At 38.0% G+C, this 18,604-nt stretch overlaps 2 protein-coding genes across 3 annotated transcripts in view; one reads left to right on the top strand and one right to left on the bottom strand.

Annotated features, from left to right (window-relative positions):
- Window positions 1-178: 178 nt before the first annotated feature.
- On the top strand, window positions 179-6,298 carry harbi1 (harbinger transposase derived 1). Its single transcript, XM_044047831.1, has 7 exons — window positions 179-241; window positions 1,134-1,299; window positions 1,593-1,795; window positions 2,520-2,607; window positions 2,710-2,917; window positions 4,425-4,600; window positions 5,432-6,298. The coding sequence occupies exons 2-7, from the start codon at window positions 1,135-1,137 to the stop codon at window positions 5,630-5,632; spliced, it is 1,041 nt and encodes a 346-aa protein (XP_043903766.1). The 5' UTR covers window positions 179-241; window position 1,134; the 3' UTR covers window positions 5,633-6,298.
- A 752-nt stretch (window positions 6,299-7,050) lies between these two features.
- creb3l1 (cAMP responsive element binding protein 3-like 1) overlaps window positions 7,051-18,604 on the bottom strand; it is a 41,893-nt gene continuing 30,339 nt past the window's right edge. For both annotated transcript variants that reach the window (XM_044051245.1, XM_044051254.1), the window contains 9 exons: window positions 18,270-18,351; window positions 17,747-17,943; window positions 16,031-16,177; window positions 14,517-14,575; window positions 13,297-13,365; window positions 9,474-9,576; window positions 8,635-8,791; window positions 8,346-8,505; window positions 7,051-8,256 (listed from right to left, as the gene is read on the bottom strand). In XM_044051245.1, coding sequence (XP_043907180.1) covers window positions 8,220-8,256; window positions 8,346-8,505; window positions 8,635-8,791; window positions 9,474-9,576; window positions 13,297-13,365; window positions 14,517-14,575; window positions 16,031-16,177; window positions 17,747-17,943; window positions 18,270-18,351 — 1,011 coding nt within the window. In that variant the 3' untranslated portion in view covers window positions 7,051-8,219. The remainder of the gene's footprint in view (window positions 8,257-8,345; window positions 8,506-8,634; window positions 8,792-9,473; window positions 9,577-13,296; window positions 13,366-14,516; window positions 14,576-16,030; window positions 16,178-17,746; window positions 17,944-18,269; window positions 18,352-18,604) is intronic.

Here is an 18,604-nt window from a genome sequence, read left to right as displayed (position 1 = left end):
ACACACACGCACACACACAGGCAGATAAATATATATAAATATAATATATAAATATGTATGTATATACATGAAATTTGGACGATACTAACATGAAACAGATACTTACTGATATTTCAATATAAGTAAAGAAAACAGAACTTTGCAATAAACATGACGTCACGCTGTGTCGAATCGGCAAATGTGGGTTAACGGTTACGTGTCCATGGGCTTTGTTTTGGTTGACAAATGCAGCATAACTCAGGTAAAGTAAGCACATTTTCTTAAATTGTATTCAAATTTGTCGTATTTTTTGAACAACTTGTAGCAATATGGATACATTGGTTTGAAGAGTTTTTTTGTCTACAAGCGCAGATTGCTGTAGCACAGCTGAATTGGCTCAGACACAAGTAGCTAGCTAGCATGTGTTAGCTTCTCACTGATAAGCCTCAGTGCAGTCTTTGTGGTCCTATTAATCTACCACAGTTCATAAGCAGGTCTGTATGAACGTGTATAACAGTAGACTGTATGACAGAATGCATGCAGGGAAATCGAAGCCTCCCACGTTACTGCACCCAACAGATTATGTTTACAAGGATAGGCTGTAAACATCCTGATGTATCCAGATATAAATATACACTATATACTATTCCGTCCAAGCATAAATCCAGCGACTGCTTATGATGTTGTGGTTGAATTTTTTGAAGAAGTATTGAACATAATGTTTTAAATTGTATTTTGCAATAATTCAACAAAACATTGTGATATAATTTGCCTCAATATCAATATAACAAAGGTTCAGTATGTATTTATATCATGTTTACACATTATATATGTACATATTTTATCAATTCATTACTTGACAACTACTTTTAACAAGTGTTTATTTTCTGACCCTAAAGAAGTTTGAAAAACACAATTAACTGGTTTCACTAAGGAGTGAAACTCAGTCTTTAGTCATGTGACATTCATTGCAATATCAACTGATTTAAAACTTTTTCAGATATCATGTTATGTTTTTGCTGATATTGTCTAGCCCTGGTTTTAAATGATAATTATCAAATATGATTTCTTTAAAACATGGCACAGAGATTTATGCAACAACAAACCTGAAAAATCGAATTAATGCACTGATGTAAATATTTTATTACCCACAGCATGGCAATCTCTATAGCCATCTTGGATTGTGACCTACTTCTACATGGTCGAGGTCAAAAGACGCTGGACCGCTTTGACCTGGGTTCTGTGTCAGACAATGTCCTCCTCACACAGTTTGGCTTCCCCAGAGAGTTTATTCACTATCTGGTGGAATTACTGAGAGACGTGAGTGTGTCCTCATACTCGCTTTTGAATCATCTTCTTCTTGCAGCTTCTCCCTTTAGGGGTCGCCACAGCGGAGCATCTGCCTCACCTTGTCCCCTCCCTTGTGTCCTCTACTGTTACACAAACTGTCCCCATGTCCTCCAAAACATTCATGAACCTTGTCTGTAGTCTTCCTCTTTTCCTCCTGGCTTGGAGCTCCATCACCAACATCCTTTGTCCAATATAATCACCCGTGAAAATGAACTCATGTCTCATATGTTTCACATGTCTACTACTCCTATGTCTCTTATTAGGATCTCTCTCGACGGACCCTGCGGTCCAGAGCCATCAGTTCTGAGGTCCAGGTGTTGGCTGCTTTGGGTTTTTACACTTCAGGCTCATACCAGACGTATATGGGAGATACTATAGGGATCAGCCAGGCCTCGATATCAAGATGTGTGTCAAATGTGACCAAAGCCCTGGTGAAGCAGGCTCCTCAGTTCATCACATTTAAAAGGTATGAACCCAAGGAAATGAATGATTAAATTATGAGTCATTTATGCAACATTGTGGATGCCAAGTGGTTTACAATACCACTAACAACAACCAAATAGCACATGTCATGAATATTAAGCAAGAGAATGCAGGGTTCAAATATATTTAGCAAAAAAAAAGTATTCCAAACTAATATTCCGTTAATCGAACGGATTAATCAAATATGAAAACAATTATTAGTTGCAGCCCTATTTTGGCCAAAGCTTCATGTAGTTTCTGTATATTGGAGCTACCCAAATGGCACTACTTTGGAAAAATCCACCAAATTCCTCTTCTTGTTCCTTTGCAACGAATAAGTTTAACATGATATGAATATGATACTATACTGGTAATTATTAAAGGAAAATATATTCATTTCTTTAGAGTGATAACTGTTACAGGGCCAGTGTGTTAAAATGTAGGTGAAATCACTTTTTCATTTGTCAGAAATTGTGGACAATGAATGAATCGTTGTTTTCCATAACCCCAGGATGAGCCTTTTATATTCACTTCAGTTACCAGGTCACTCTCCATGGAGACAGACTTTTCAGACCACCAACTAAAGGCTACTTAGGTTCAGTTGCAACATACAACTTCACATGCTGCTAAATTTAACACTCTCTATCTATTGGTGAACAGTAATCAAACAACATCTATTTATTTATAAAGATAGTAACCCTCCAATTATAATCATGTTTACCTCACAGGGATCCATCCAGCAGAGAGCTGTCCTACCAGGAGTTTCAGAGAGTTGCAGGATTTCCAGAAGTTGAAGGCGTGCTGGACTGTGTTCAGGTTTATTATATGACACTGTAATCACTTTCTTTTTAGTTGAATTGGAACGTGTGTGTGCTCTGTGCTGACCCCTGCCTCTCCTCCACGTCTGCTCCTCTTCAGGTCGCCATCAAAGCTCCAAATAGTGAAGACACGTCATATGTGAACAGGAGGGGGTTTCACTCTGTGGGCTGCCAGCTTGTGTGTGATGCTCGGGGATTGTTACTCAGTGCAGAGACCCACTGGCCCGGTGGACTCAAGGACACTGAAGTGCTGGAAAGATCTGCCATCTACAAACAGTTGCAGAACAACGACAAAGGCTGGTTGCTGGGTGAGAGGACACAACACAACAATACCAACACAGCAGTAAACCAGTGTTTCCCCTCACTTTCTATACTTTTAGGGATTGCAAACAATATCAATCATGAGAAAATGCACAAAGTAGTTAATGTCTGTAACATTTAATAGGACTGGGCATATTGATGTTCCACCTATATCTTGACACGAGACAAGATATGTTCTTAGATTTTGGATATTGTCATATCGTAATAAGATATCTGTTATGACCTTTTCTGGTTTTAAAGGCTGTTGCATTGATAATCATCATATTTATTATGTTGAATACATTTGTGGAATACACTCGATATGAAAATACATGGAATCGACAACAATTTTTTCAAAAGTTTCCTTCATTTCAAGCCTAATTATTTGTATTACAGTGGAATTTGACCATATTTCATTGTTTCTAACACACAAAAGTATCGTTCATTTAATATTAAAAATCAAAAGAAATAAACCAGGTATTATCTGAAATGAAAGGTAATAACTCAATTTTAAGCAAGTAATACAGTTGATATTTTATTTTAGAGTGTATTTACAGCACAAACATCTCAAAAGAAAACTTTTAATGAGCCTAGAGAAACAACCTGTATTTTTAAGTATTAAATGAAGAAATTCCAAGATATGCTTGGCAAATTAATTAGGGCTTCATTTTATGTAGGGATGCACAGATACCACCTTTTTCTGTTTGAAAACAGTATTTAACACTGTCACTTTGACTGTGAACAAAATACAACGTTAGCTACCATTGCCAACTGTTAAAACATTCACAGTCCGAACAATTCCTTTATTTTTGCTGTAAAACATTTGGGTTTGACATCAAAAGATGAATATAGTAAGACAAGAGATCAGTGTTTCAGCTTATGTTGTGGTATTTAAATCCAGATATGTTCAGCAACTTACAAGGTAGTCTCATTTGTAATGGACACCACATTTTTAGGCAAGCAAAAGTATAGAAACATAATTTGATTCCAATAAATAATAGTTCATATTTAGTGGCAAATCCTTTGCTGTGCGTTGTATTGGTGCTTTAGATACTACTTTCCGCCTCCTCTTATTGCTGCTAATTTCAGCTCGCTTGAGGATACACAAAATGGTATTAGAGTAATTTTGTGAATGCAAAATTACTCTACCTCAACTAAGACGACAAAAAAAACAAACAAACATCGCACTTATGACTAGCACTTCATAGTTTGATCTACTTGAAGCTCTTACTTACTTCTAGCTCTTATTTGTACCCAAATGTTTAAATGCACTTTTGTAAGTCGCTTTGGATAAAAGCGTCTGCTAAATGACATGTAATAATTTGTAATAATAGTGGTATCGTATCAGTGCCTCTCTAATTTAATGCACATATCATACAAATCTTGATAAAACTGTTGGGAAAATTCAGCAAATTTGTTTGGGGACCCAAATAAATTCTCCCATGACCCATCTGTGGGTCCCAACCCAGACTTTGAGAACCACTGACTAAGTTAAAGGATTTTCCGTTTTCCCAGGTGACTGTCGATACCCCCTGAGGAAGTGGTTAATGACGCCGGTCACCAGCCCACAAACCCCGGCAGAGTTCCAGTATAATCTGGCCCACGCTGCCACTCATGAGATAGTGGACAGGACCTTCCGAGCCATCCAGACCAGATTCAGATGTTTAGACAGCACCAAAGGATACTTACAGGTACTCTCCTTTTATTAGGATTTCATTTCAAATTTTGGAAGAAGCCAAGATTTATTCTGGAATTGTTGAACTAATGACTATTGTTAGGTATTATGATTGATGGAAATCGCATAAAAATGAAAATATCGGAAAACAATTTCTGTATTAAACAAGTGAAGGATACATTAGATTACAAATTATACATTATTATATATTCATTCATTTCTGCCCTTACCATGACCCTTTAGATTGACAGTGATTATTTTCCACTTGAAAAACTTCACTTCAACCCATAAGAATAAATAATCACTAGAAGTCTAAACACAAATTTATCTATTCATTATAAATTAGTAGATTAAAATATTTTGTAAATCCTGTATAAAGCTCCTTAGAATATTTGCGTCTTCCAGTTTTCAAAATGAAAATGTAAGACGTAATCAAATTAGAGCTAACATGATCTAGCAGGAACCCACTGAAATCATGCAACCATGCGTTAATAGTAACTATTAGTCAGTTAAAAGATAAGCTCTCTGTGCAAATAAATCAATGGCCAAACTGAATTTATGGACATTTATCCACTTTTTTATGTTGTTGTAAATAGCTATGCAGTTTGTATTTTCCTTTCTTTTATCGTCCCACCAATGAGGGTGTTGTATAAAACATAATTGTTTATACTAAAAATAGTTATAACTGCTTTAAAATAGCAGAGAATGAGAAATGTATATCTTTACTTACTTTCTTTAATTCTTTCTCTTGAAAAGAACCAATAAAAATACCACCAAGCACCGGATCAATAAGCAATATCAAAAAAAGGACAGCATACAAATAGTTTCCCCTTATCTCCTTGTGAAGTATTCTCCGGAGAGGAGTTCGTCCATCCTGCTGGCCTGCTGTGTCCTCCACAACGCCTCCCTACAGTCTGGACTGGACGCCTGGACCATGGAGAGGACCGTCCCCCCCGAACAGCACGAGAGCCTAGAGCAGAGACCTGAGGAGCGAGACAGCCACGCAGAGGAGCTGAGAAAAGAACTCATACTCGGACACTTCAGCTAAAATCCTGACTGGGTCGTCACATCAATAAGGTCAAAGGAGGTCAAGACTGAGGAAAGACTGAATCAGGAAAATCCACAGACACCGTGTTGCTGATGCAGTTTTTTAATATTTTGCTGTATTCTATTCTACTGGCTACACTAAGATAACATACTTATATATATTTATATCTATATATGTATATATATATCCACATATACATATATAGATATAAAGGAACATGCACGGCTCTATACAACAAACCAAGACGACATTATATCCAAACACATTTCAAACAACTGAGCTCCTCAGAAAGTCCCAGATTATTCTCTGTGGAATTCTCTAGTGCCCCCTGTAGTCTGGAGACAACTATTCAAACTGTGTGAAGCTACTGTGTCATCAAGGTTTCCTTATGAGTGGGAAAAAAAATCACCCTCTACTGTAATTTCTTTTAAACCCTTCCCCATTTTTCCCTCTCCATTCCACAGGTTTAACGTCTTGGACTATGTGACAATACAAAAACAAGGCCCTTTATTTACAACATCTGCACATTAGGTTGTTGTTATTTATGTACACTGGTGCACTGAGACTGTTTAAGGGATTAGAATGACCGAGTGGGTGAGTGAGTGGTCGCAGTCAAATGGTATTGACAGCATGAGAAATGCAAAATTAAATTGATAAAAAATTGTATTTCTGGTTGTTTTATAGTGAGCAATTTGAACTAGGACGTTTTAATTTGAAAGGAACACCATGACATTTTTTTGCAGAGCATTATTATTATTGTTGTTCTCACATTTTCTGAAAAGTGGTGATGAATTAAAAAAATAAAAAAAATAAAATGAAAATGTCATGGTGTCGCCTCAAATTGGAAAAAACTAATCTGTGTTTTAATTCCTGGAATGTTTTTGGTCCACTGATGGGCTTCATCAATATATACACACTTTCTACACACAGGAATAAATACAACATATGCACTGCTGTCGCATGAGCTCTTTCATATTCATGTTTTAGCCGTTTTCTCAGCTGTTTAGTGGCTTTAAAATCAGTTTATACCATAAAAACAATCATATTTTATTATTCTCTTAATGTTTTTACAAGTTTGTTGGGAAAATAACATTAGTTGAAGGACAATCATTTTATATTTTTTTGGCATTTTTAAGAAAAAGATGGTTTTCATGCGACAGCAGCGAAACAGAGACTCTGTATTACAGTTAAAAGACACAAAACAGATCATGTCAATCATGTTACAAAACCATGGAACATCATGTAAACTACACACCATCTCCTAAAACTTCACATCATCCTAAATGCCATAACACCAAACATTCATTTTTTTTCCGCATAAAATAAATATGCTCTTTTTTTTTGATGCTCAGAATATATTATATAAGTTGTATTTTTGTGGGGTTTTACATTACATTATTTAGGAAAAAAAATGACATAACAATGACATAAACTAAGCTTTAAAAAAAAGTTCCCTTTTTTTGTTGCATAAATTAAATATGCTCTTTTTTTCGATGCTGCAAATATATTACAAATACAATTCTTTCATAATTCCATAAAAATATTTTTCGTGCTCACCCCGACCTCCATGTGTGGACCCCACGTCAACACTCTTTCTCACCACAGGGAAAAATAACTTACAGCTATAGTGGCAAAAAATAGATTTTAAAGTTTAAAAAGAGTTAGTGAGAAGTGAAGTGAAAGGCACTTTGAAAATGGCATGTGTTTGGTTATGTGTTATGTGTACAGACACATTTTAAATGCACTGTTGTGGAGAAAAGAGTTCAAGCACTGAGGTGGTTATTCAATAAAAGTCATCGTTTTAAAGGTTCATTTCAACCTTTTCTTTGATTCAATAATTGAAAACAAATGTCTTTGGGTCATTTAACAAGTTTTTTTTTTTTTTAAACAATTTTCTCCAAATTGATAAAAAAAAATATATAGATGAGTTGATCATTCATATGAATATAAAACTGAAACCAATGGGAATAAAACAAGTGGTCTTAAATGTATAAAATTTGCATTTCCCATGATGCTCCTTGCTAAATTTCAAGAGTGGCTAAAGTTTCTTGCAACCGAAGGGTTGTTGGTTTGAGCCCCTGTCAGGTTAAAAGTTGCTCATTGCTCATGGCTCAATGGACACTCTAAATGGACCGCAGCCATGAGGGGGGACACATCAGTGCACTCCTGGTGCTGGTTCCAAACCCAGATAAAAGAGAGGGTTATGTCCAGCATAAAAATCTCTGCCGAATCAAACATATGCGCCCCCTAGAGACGGAGAAGCCAAAAGACAAAAAAAAAAAAACCTTCTAGTTGTTTAAACTGGTTGGGTTTTTAAATTTACATTATATTTGAATGTAAACAAATGGGAATTCTACTTATGAGACCCTTTAAAATCAAGTCAAGTCAGACTGTTGAAGCAGAGAATTGAAGAAGAAGAAGAAGAAGAAGAAGAAGAAGGTGTTGATGATGAAGGCTGATATTTTCAGTTTTCATCCTGGTGGATGTTGATTAGAAGACCTGGTGGTTTCCGGAATCCGGAGCTTTTTGGGGATGTTTTGTTGGGTCAGAGGTGACAGGTCATGGGAGGGAGGGGTCACAGAGTATGTCAGAAAAAGTCGGAGGCTCCGTCTGGTTTTGTTTCTCTGAAGAACAGAAGAGAGGAAGTGAATGATAGAATATAGTTTGATAAAAGAGTGCGTAACATCAAACCGTGCTGGTGTCAGGTGCTTACCTGCGGTCTAACTCGGGCTTGGTCGTGTGGTTCCTGTGGGCATCAGCGGTGTAGCGGCTCATCTGGATGTGGGCCTCTGACTGTGGCCTCTCCCCTTCTGTAGCTAAGCTCTCCTCCAATGGGGAGCCTTCGTTGTAGAAGAGCAGGCTGCGGGAACGGACTGTAACACGCAGCAAGCAAATCATGATTATGAAACACATTTGAAGTAATATTCTTCAACGAGCTGATTTTTGATTTTCTGACACCTCTTGCTTCTTCGCAAAAAATGGCATATGATTTCACAACCTACCCGCACTGGTGGTGTACAGATCCGCCGACGGCAGAGGAGGAGAGGAAGAGGAAGAGGAGGAGGAGGAGACAGCGGAAGAAGTTTGGGTGAGGAAGGAGAGGGAAGAGAGACAGGGGGAGAAGGAGCCTAACACCAGGACAAAACACACGGCCATCATCTGCGCAGGAAGAGCAACAAAAAGCTAGAGTAAATAATCAGTCATGAAGATGTTATTATGGACAATTGTGTATTGAAATGTTAATAATTATTTACATAAATGCACATTAGTTATATAGGAAAAATATTGTTTTCCATCCTTTTTGTGACACTTATTGTTGTATTTGTGGTTGTTCTGTCCTCTACAGCAGCACTGGATGTCTTGTGTAATAGCAGCAGATTTTCATTAGGGATGACGCAATATTACTGTTTGTGTCTGATACCGATACCAATATCACAAAATCAAGTATCTGCTAATGCCAATATCAGTCTGATACAGTCATTTTACACCTTAATTCTCATGATTCTCCAATTGTGTAACAAATATTCTTCTCCCATAGAGAAGAAACAAAGCACCCACAGCATGACTCATCTAAAACACTGTTGATTTCTATTTACATTTTCACAATCTGTGCATAGTGAAGAATTCGATATCTAGGATCTTTGGATTGTATCAGATTTTACATTTTTATCTGTCTGATATCCAATCCAATGATTTTCACCAGAGTATCGGAGTATCGTACGGAGTCATCCCTACTTTTCATTCATGTTTTTGTGTGTGTTTGTATTTGCTTGACAACACTGTTTTCTCTTAAATACCAAAAAACAAGCTTCAGGACAACAACAACAACAAAATCATTTACCATGAGGCACGTTCCTGTCTGAGTTGAGGCCATTTTCGAGGAGCGGGAAACGACTTTCCCTGAAATCAACGACTGGAGCTTCTGGAGCTGCTGCAGCAGAGACCTGCAGAGAACCAGATGAGAGGAAATACAAGAATCTGTATTTTGGTTTTCAGTTGCACTTCCAACAACATTACAGAAATCGCTATTAGAGTGTCTTCTCACACACTTCATGATTAGGAAAAACCCTGAAAATCATGGTACAGATCCTACAAATACTACATTGTCTGGATTAGCACTAACCTACCATGTTAAATTCTTATTAAAACACTTTTAAAACATACACACACACACGTATACATACATATATACAGTACATACACATATGTATATATATATACAGTATATATATATACATATATATATATATATATATATATATATATATATATATATATACATACATACACATAGAAAAATATATATACAGTAAACTTCAGGCACAATAAACTACAAGTACAGTAAACTTCAGGCACAGTAAACTACAAGTACAGTAAACTTCAGGCACAGTAAACTACAAGTACAGTAAACTTCAGGTACAGTAAACTACAAGTGCAGTAAATTTCAGGCACAGTAAACTACAAGTACAGTAAAGTACAAGTGCTGTAAATTTCAGGTACAGTAAACTACAAGTACAGTAAACTTCAGGCACAGTAAAGTACAAGTACATTGTGGTTAAGGTACAGTAATCTCCAGGTACAGTCAACTACAGAAAGCATGTCACTCGTATTAGTCAGTGAGACGGAGAGCAGAGCGTGACAGCGCTGAACACATGAACCAGGTTTAAACACATATGTGTGACGATCAGTGGGATCTGGAGAGCAGGGTTCTGATGGTATGAGCTGTCAGGGGCTGTAGTCACACACATTCACCACTGGGTGGCGACAGAGAAGCAGACGGTGTGACAGTGAGACTGAAGTGAGACATGAGTGCAGCTGTGAGTCAGACTGATGCTGGTCATTTTCATGCAAAATGCAATAAAGTGAGCATGTGTTGATACAAACCAGCACCGCTGTGCTCACAAAGGACTTTGATGTAAAAACCACTCATTTACTACTTCTGCTGCTTAAAATACACTCAGCTTCCAGAGGTTGTGGTGGTTCACTGTGTGCATTAAATCAACATACAGTTCAGCTTCACTTTAGCGACAGGCTAACACCTTCCATTTTTTACATACTGCAAAGAGTTTTGTTTTTATTTTCATTTTGCTGTAAGATTGAGTTGTTTTTTTGCTCTTGTTTTGCACCAACCAGAACAAATTCCTTACATTGTGTGAGCTACACCTGGCAATAAACCTGATTCTGATTTATACATAGTTAGCCCCTCTGTGGGCTTGTCATTTGTCTCTGGCTGAGACACATCTGTATGGATTCTCTGTCTGAGCGATGCCAAATATAACAACACTAGTGTGAGCCAAATCTACATTTTCTTACACACGCATTTAACACTGCATTTTGGGTTCATGGATGTTGTGAAGGAGGACATGAGGACAGTGGGTGTTGACAGAAGAGGACATGAGGAATAGGACAAAAGATGATGATCCAAAGAAAAAGAATAAGGTTTAACGCAGCATAGAAGTGAAGTTAAGACTTTTTTTTTGCAGCTAATAAAGCAAACAGGAAAAAACACAGAGAACTAAATGACCACTAATAACTGCATTTGGGCCTTTTTTAAGAACTCTGATCTTAAATTTAGTCCAGACATTTGGAGGCCTGTCTCCTCAGACCCACACATTCTCAGCCTGCTGCATGCTGACTCATGTCTTCCAACTTTTTTATTTGCCGACTCATTGTTCCTGCAGTTTAACATTCATTTTGTGTGTGTGTGGGTAGAGGGTGGGGTGGTGGGTTTGCTTACCATGGATGAAAGCTGCTGTTAACTGGCAGCTTTAATGACAGGACTGATGCTGCCACAGACAGACAGACCCCCCCACACACACACACAACCACGCCACACCCCACCCACTCCACAACAGCCTGGTTTCATATCGTTATAATAACACGGGGGGAAACAAATGAAAATGGGTGAGTCTACAGGTAGATTTCTGTTTATACATCCAGAGCATAAATACTAGTATGTAGAAGCTGCTTTTGTTCTTTGGAACACCACATGGCTGAAGCTCTTTCAGTTGCAGTTATAATAATCATTATCGCTCCAGCACTGATTAAAGAAGAATGAGTCAGTTAGTGCAGCAGTGCTGCAGTACAGACCATTCATATTCACATCACACTGAAGCCTCTACAGCCTGTTTTTCCACTGAGGAGAAAACATTATTAACTGCTTATGGTTATGGTTAGGTATAAGGTTTTGTTTAGGTTGTCTAAATGAATGGAAGCTATGAAATATTGCTGCACAAACCTGTTTGAGGACCAAAAATGTAGAGAAACTTCAGAAAGTGAGGATATTTGTCAGGTCCTCACTGTCACACCGTAAAGGGCTTTTTTGGTTTTAGGGTTAGGATTTTGGGAAAAAAGATTATTGAGTACAAATAAATATTAGGGTTGGAAGGGCTGGGGAATTCCTGGTCAATTCCATCATCATATTCCAGGTAGCTAGCTCCATGGTAAACTCCATGGTAACTTTAATGCCCATAGATCACAAATCTACCTTACCTTACATGACTTTATGTAGAGTTTGGGCTCAAATGTGTGGATTCAATAGTTCAGGTTTCAAGAAATGATCTGTGATGTGCATGTAGGGGGTGTGGCCTCAATAGCCCTGCAGTAAGAAGTGTGCTATGTGCCTGTGATTGAGGAATAGCATTGATATTCAACTGCATTTACATAAAATCTGATTGTTTTAGCCAACTATATTTAAGTTCCTAACTTTGAAACATGAACATTTCCATAAATTCCTGTGAAAAAAAGTTTCCGATTTTGAAAATTCCAGACAGTTATACAAATATTGTCCCTGTGGACAAAGCAAATGCAAATGCTTCCAAATGAAATAATAGTGAATTACATTTTTGTGATCCAGAATACCATCGTTGGTAAACCGGTAATCTGGATATGCTTAAAACTCCAGCTGCAGTCTAAACAAGGCCTTTGAGAACAGGCTACTAATGTTAGCTAATTTACAGACACAGGCCAGAGCGGGTCTTCAAATTACCAGCAATGTCTGAACTTGGAGTCTGACTGTCTCGCATTCAGCACTTCACAGTTTTCCTTCGCATTTGTAGTTTTTGAAGCAACTCTTGGCACCACTCCATGAGTTCTCGTCTGTGTATTTGTTTATTTGGAGTCATTTTATGAATATTACAAAATTCTTTGCTTCAGGCTAACATTCCTCTCCGCTCCGAATGTCTTGTAGTGATCAAATACAAGAAGTTCCTTGTGGCTGTGATCACAGTGAAAATGACCAATCATAAGACGGCCAGTGCCTTCCTTGGTCTAACTATCAAATGTCTGGTCGACTCATGTGAGCAGATTTCACTTGTGAGTGCGCGTGGTGCACACTGCACACACTGCACGTTAGTATCTGTGCGTGTGCAGTCATATTATTTGCTCGTGAGCATGTTTTACTGTTCTCACGCCATAGATGTGTTTCGCTGTGAAAAAAACATGAGATAGCAAGGGGCGTGACTGACAGAGCACTCATCATCCAATCATGACAGTGCCATTCCCGGTTTGCGATTGCATACCGAGTAATGTATTTTACCTTTAAACTGAAAACATAAAATTAACAGCAACCAAGTCATTCAAGTCATCAGAGGATTTAACTTTCATGTCCAAGTCTTGTCACAAATCACCAGTGACAAAGACTTGAGACTGTGTGTGAGCCTCACCTGTTGGCTGTCTCCAGGTTTTCTACTTTTCGCCATAGGTCACTGTTTTCTGACGTGTAGCTCTCCACCCTACACACACACACACACATAAACATTATGTTTTAAGACACACAAGTTCATCTGGTCCAATATTTCCACATCACTCCCATATAATAAATCCTACCAAGTTGAAATGATTATCTAACTTTTGATTTCTGAGACATTTGCTGAATTTTGCTTTTAATATTTTTAGATTTTGAATAAAAATACACAGATGAAAGGGAGAAAGCAGGGTGGTTTTTTCAAACTTGAAAGCTTTTAAATGTGCTTTATAAGTCATTATTATAATTATTATGAGAGATTCCCTGCTCCAGACTGTCTTGTTCTTTATCTCCCTCTCTGTCATCTCTGCTAATCCCACTGATCTCACTTACTTATCATTCAGCATCTTTGCTATTCTCTTGCTCACTTTCTAATCCTCCTCATCTCTTCTCTGGTTGGAAATCATTCCCTCTGTAAAGTCATCATGCTGTTTCCTTTTCTGAAAGGTCATTCACTAAGTCTGTCCTCGCATCCACAGATGAAACACAAACACAAAGAGAGTATAAAGAGAAGGATTTGTGTTGTGTTCTGTTGACTCACTTCTCTTTCTCTACCCTAACAGGATTAATAGGACATTTTGCTTTCACCAGTAGGAACCTCTCTTTGTACCTAACATGTCAAATGACTGTGCTGATTAACATTTTTGTGATGAAAGCAACATAAATACAAGCCCACATTTTCATCTCTGTGACCCATGTGCTCAGCAGGTTATTGGAGATCTGCCACAGAAAGGAACGGCCAGAATCGGAAAGAAAAAGACAGCGAAGGAGGAGAAAGGGAGTTTCTGTTGACTTGTGATGTTCTTTCATGCTTTCGATGTAGAGAGAGAAGGTGAACTTCACAGAAACATGGCTTTGCTCATGTGCTGCCACACTCAGCTCCGATCCAGTCAGGAAAACTATCGAGACGGGGGCAGACGGACACCGAAACAAAGATCCATATATCATGATGGATCTTTTACCAATGCTTTTTTTTTTTCTTTGACTGGCTGCCTCCTGACCAGACTTGAAGCTCATGTGGTCCCCAGATTATTTGAGTTCGAGACCCCTGATTTAAGTAGACGAGAAAACTAGATGTTTGAAAAAGACTGGTAGATACAAAGGTGAACCAACAGGAGCGTTTGTATTTCCAAGCCTTACTTTTTCTCCAGACATTCCACATACTCCTTCTTCTTCCTCCGACTCTCCTGAGCTGAGATCTGGGGGAAAACACAGACAAACATTAATATCTTCATTCTTTTCTTTTTGAGCATATTTGGAGGAAACAACCAACGATGATCAATGTTTGAAAATAAAATGATTATTTTTTATCTTTTTCAAGCTACTGTATCTATGCCCCACTTGTTTTACATTAAGAAGAATCTTTTTCTTTCATTACTCACAGTTATATTCTTTAGTCTTTATTAGGATCCCCATTAGCTTCCAAAAAGTGGTCGCTAGTCTCCTGGGGTCCACGGCAAAGAAAATACATTGAATAGGTACAGGTAGTACAGAAGGAACCCTTTCGCGTGCCTATGGGCTGCCACTCCATGTCTTAAATAGTTATGGCAAAAACCTTCCTGTAGCAACCTATCACAAAAGAAGTGAGGTGTAAAAAGTACTCACAGCAAGTTAAATATAACATCTGCAATAAAAACGTAATTTAAAGCAGAACTATGCAGTATTTTTTAACATAATTTAAAAGATTTCGAGTCCTCAGAATCTGGAAGTCTCACAAAGAAACACAATTTGTTTCATTATTTTAGACTTTCATCATGGCAGAGCCAATAACTTCGATATTTTGAGACATGGGAGCGCGAGAAAATGTTGGGAGGAGCTTTGCTGTGAGCAAAAGGGGAGAGGGAGGGAGAGAGAAACAGTTGCCAAGGAGACCAGAAGGAAGATGGAGAAAACCACAGTAAAATTTACTAATAATGGTGCTTGGACCCTAATCAGCCGGACATCAAACATTTGCTGTGACCAGCAGTATTTACTAAAATACATCCATTAAAGCACTTTTTTCATAAACATTACAAAATAATGTTCTAATTAATATTAGGTGTTACAGAGGGTGATGGTGGATCAGTGGTAGAGTGGATCATCTTTCAACTGGAAGGTTGTGGGTTCTAGAGGAGCTAGAGGAGCGTATGAATGGGTATGAAAAGATGTGCGATGGAAAATTGCATAGCACAGAATATGTGCAGCTTTGAGTCGCCATCAAGACTAGAAAAGTGCTATATAATATATTTCTTACTGTATTAATAACATATCTATTTACCTATACTGTATAAATACAGACCTTTTACAGTCTAGCATTTGTGTAATGTACAGACATGACAATAGAAAAAACACAAATGTACTCTTGGTGAGATTTATGTTTTTAATTGTGTCAGGTAAATGAAGAATCTAAAGGTTTTAATTTGACAATTTGACAAATCAGGCTATAATTGATTTAAGTTTTAAAAAGGTTTTATTTTTACGTGGAAGCGATTAAATACATAGGTGTGATGCACCTGTTGGCTGCTTTGGTGAAACAGAGTTTTATAAACTGCGTCAGAGTAAATTCAGCTTAGCTCCACCTTTTTCAGTTCTAATCTGAGTCACCGACCTGGACAGTGACTCAGATGCTGAGTCCAGCTGTGGAAATGAACCCAGGGAAAAGGTGCAGTGTTTACCTTATTTTTAATCTTCCGCCGGACTCTCTTCAGTGCCTTCTCTTCACTCTTGGTGAGTGGAAGTTTGTTGGGTACTGGGTAACCCTCAGCAACCAGCGTCCTTTTCTCTTCTTCTGTCAGCATGAGAGGTCCTGAACCCTGCAGCTTCTGCACATTTCAACAGAATACTTAGAGCAGTGGTTTTCAAACTTTTTATACCAAGTACCACCTGAGAAAATATTGACCTCTCTAAGTAACACCATTTTTGCCAATGTGAAAATGCAGTGGTGTAAATAGGCCGGAGCAGATTTATTCCTAATAAGATCATTTCATCATTCTCCTCTTCCTCACATATACTTCAGACACTGGCATAGAAATGTTATAATCGGATGGAGCGAGAAATAAGGTGACAGTAATTATTGATATTTAATTTATTATAATTTTTATAATTATAATAATAATAATATAATTATAATTTGTGTTTTATTTTTTCATTTTCTACACACTCTATGGCACTCTGTCGAAACTCCTCAGCTCCACTCTGATCACATACCCTACAGGTACCACCAGAGGAAGTTTGTGTACCACTAGTGGAACATGTACCACAGTTTGAGAACCATGGAATTAGAGTATTATAATTTATCTTAGGGCAGGGATGTCAAACAAAATTACAGAAGGGGCTGAAATCAAAAATGTATCTGTCCAAGTCGAGGGCCAGATGATGTCAAATCATATACAATTCAGAATGAATTTATAGATTAAATGAAGAAACAAATCAGATATCAAATTTGAAAATAAAGATGTTAAAATAGTTTTGATTTACCCAATGGAATCGCCTCAGAGGGGCTAAATATCAACATTGGACTACTGTTTCAAAGTTATATACACTTATATACACATCAGTTGGAGTACACACATCAATCAGAGTACGCACAAACGGCAAATATTGTGAAGTAAATCATTTATGAATGATTTTCCACAGAAATCAGCAGTATCTAATTAAATTTCCATCTTTCTGAGCTGACTTCCTCTGCTGTACAGCACGTACAGTACAGGCCTGTCGTCACAATAATTTGCTGTACTGAATATTTTTTACTGGATGCATAAAGCTAAAAGAGAGACATTGAACATGGTCATAAGGAATTGCCTTATTGCGCAAGAATGAATATACATCACATGTTAGAGGACTGAAAGCTGCTGAATCGGAACATCAAACACTGCATATTCAGATTTTCACTAAAATTGTGATATATTCCACAAATGATAGGACTGATTCACCCCAGAATGGTTGCTGGTGCTTCTCAACTTCTCTACACAATATCAGACAATTGAATTTTTGTTGTTGTTGATGACGAACACACTCTGTCAAGCAATACTATCAGACCTGACTGAGGGAGCGTTTGTGTGTATACAGCAGCAGCAAAGGGGCAGGTGGGGACAAGAAGTATTTATCTTGTCAATCCGATGTATTACTTTTTGAGCAGTACATTTGTGGAAAATTCTTTGTGTTTGCAGTAGTCTCACTTTACTAGCTCAGTGTTGCTGTTGCCTTCATCTGTCTTGACATAAAATGAATCACTTGACTGTAGCTGGAGAGCTTAACAGACAGGACATTTACACGAGGGAAAAAAACAGTGTAGCTCCACTTAACTGTGCATCGACATGTTATTATAGTAATATTAGGTCAAAATATTTTATTTACTCCCTGACAGCCTTACAATCGGCTCTTGTACTCACATGTGGTGCAGTGAGGAGCGGCGAAGAGGAGATGGCTGAGGAGGAGGAGGAGGAGGAAGAGGCACGACCTCCTGGCCTCTGCTGTGGCTGAGGTGAGGACGGCGGCAGGGGGAGATGAGGCGAGGAGGGAGGGAGGGAGCCGTCGCTGTCACCGTGGTTACTGCTAGGAGGGGTGGGTGGGAGCTGGAGAGCATCATCTGTGGAGGGTGAGAGGGTTGAGTGAGACTGTTTTCTGTCCAAAAAATAATTATTTGTAGATGCAGTTTGTCATTAGTTTAAAGTCCGGGCATTAACGCTGCCTGAGGAGACAAATTCAGGCGAATTTAATCCCTGATATACAGTATATGTTATTGGCTCTGTTTTTAGGATGAGTTTTGATTTCATTTGACCTGGGTGTTCAGCATCTATGTGAGAAAAAGGTTGGTAAATGTGTGACTGACTGTCAAACATTTGAATGTTTTGATCATGAGCTTTTAAATTGTGTCTCCAGTGTAAAGTGTGGTTGTGTTTATGCTGCATGTACCACTGGGCACGCTGAGATACTGTCCACTCTCCCTGGGTTCATCTTTTATTGCCACAGGCTTCACTTCATCCTGACTGTGCTCCTGCAAACACAATACACACACACAAACAATAGTGAAACTGATGAACACACTGCTTTTGAATAGAGATGGCATTGAACATTCCATTATTTCATAAATTTGTTTGATGATAAAACGGTAATCAGGAAATGTGACTTCTTGCATTTATATTAAAAGTATATGATTGCATTGATGACTTCCTAAAATTTCTATTATCACAAGGTGGCAGCAGCAAGCATTTAGTTCGTGAATTGCTTGTGTCTACGTGGAAATTATG

The sequence above is a fragment of the Solea senegalensis genome, linkage group LG2 (genome assembly GCF_019176455.1).
Source record: "Solea senegalensis isolate Sse05_10M linkage group LG2, IFAPA_SoseM_1, whole genome shotgun sequence".
NCBI classification, from domain to species: Eukaryota; Metazoa; Chordata; class Actinopteri; order Pleuronectiformes; family Soleidae; genus Solea; species Solea senegalensis.
This window is presented reverse-complemented; position numbering and strand designations above follow the sequence as displayed.

Excerpts from the sequence above, each read along its gene's own strand:
- harbi1 (XM_044047831.1), top strand. The coding sequence starts at position 1,135 with ATGGCAATCTCTATAGCCATCTTGGATTGTGACCTACTTCTACATGGT. Across the intron at positions 2,608-2,709 it reads GCGTGCTGGACTGTGTTCAG|GTCGCCATCAAAGCTCCAAA; the intron begins GTTTATTATATG and ends GCTCCTCTTCAG. Across the intron at positions 4,601-5,431 it reads GCACCAAAGGATACTTACAG|TATTCTCCGGAGAGGAGTTC; the intron begins GTACTCTCCTTT and ends CTCCTTGTGAAG.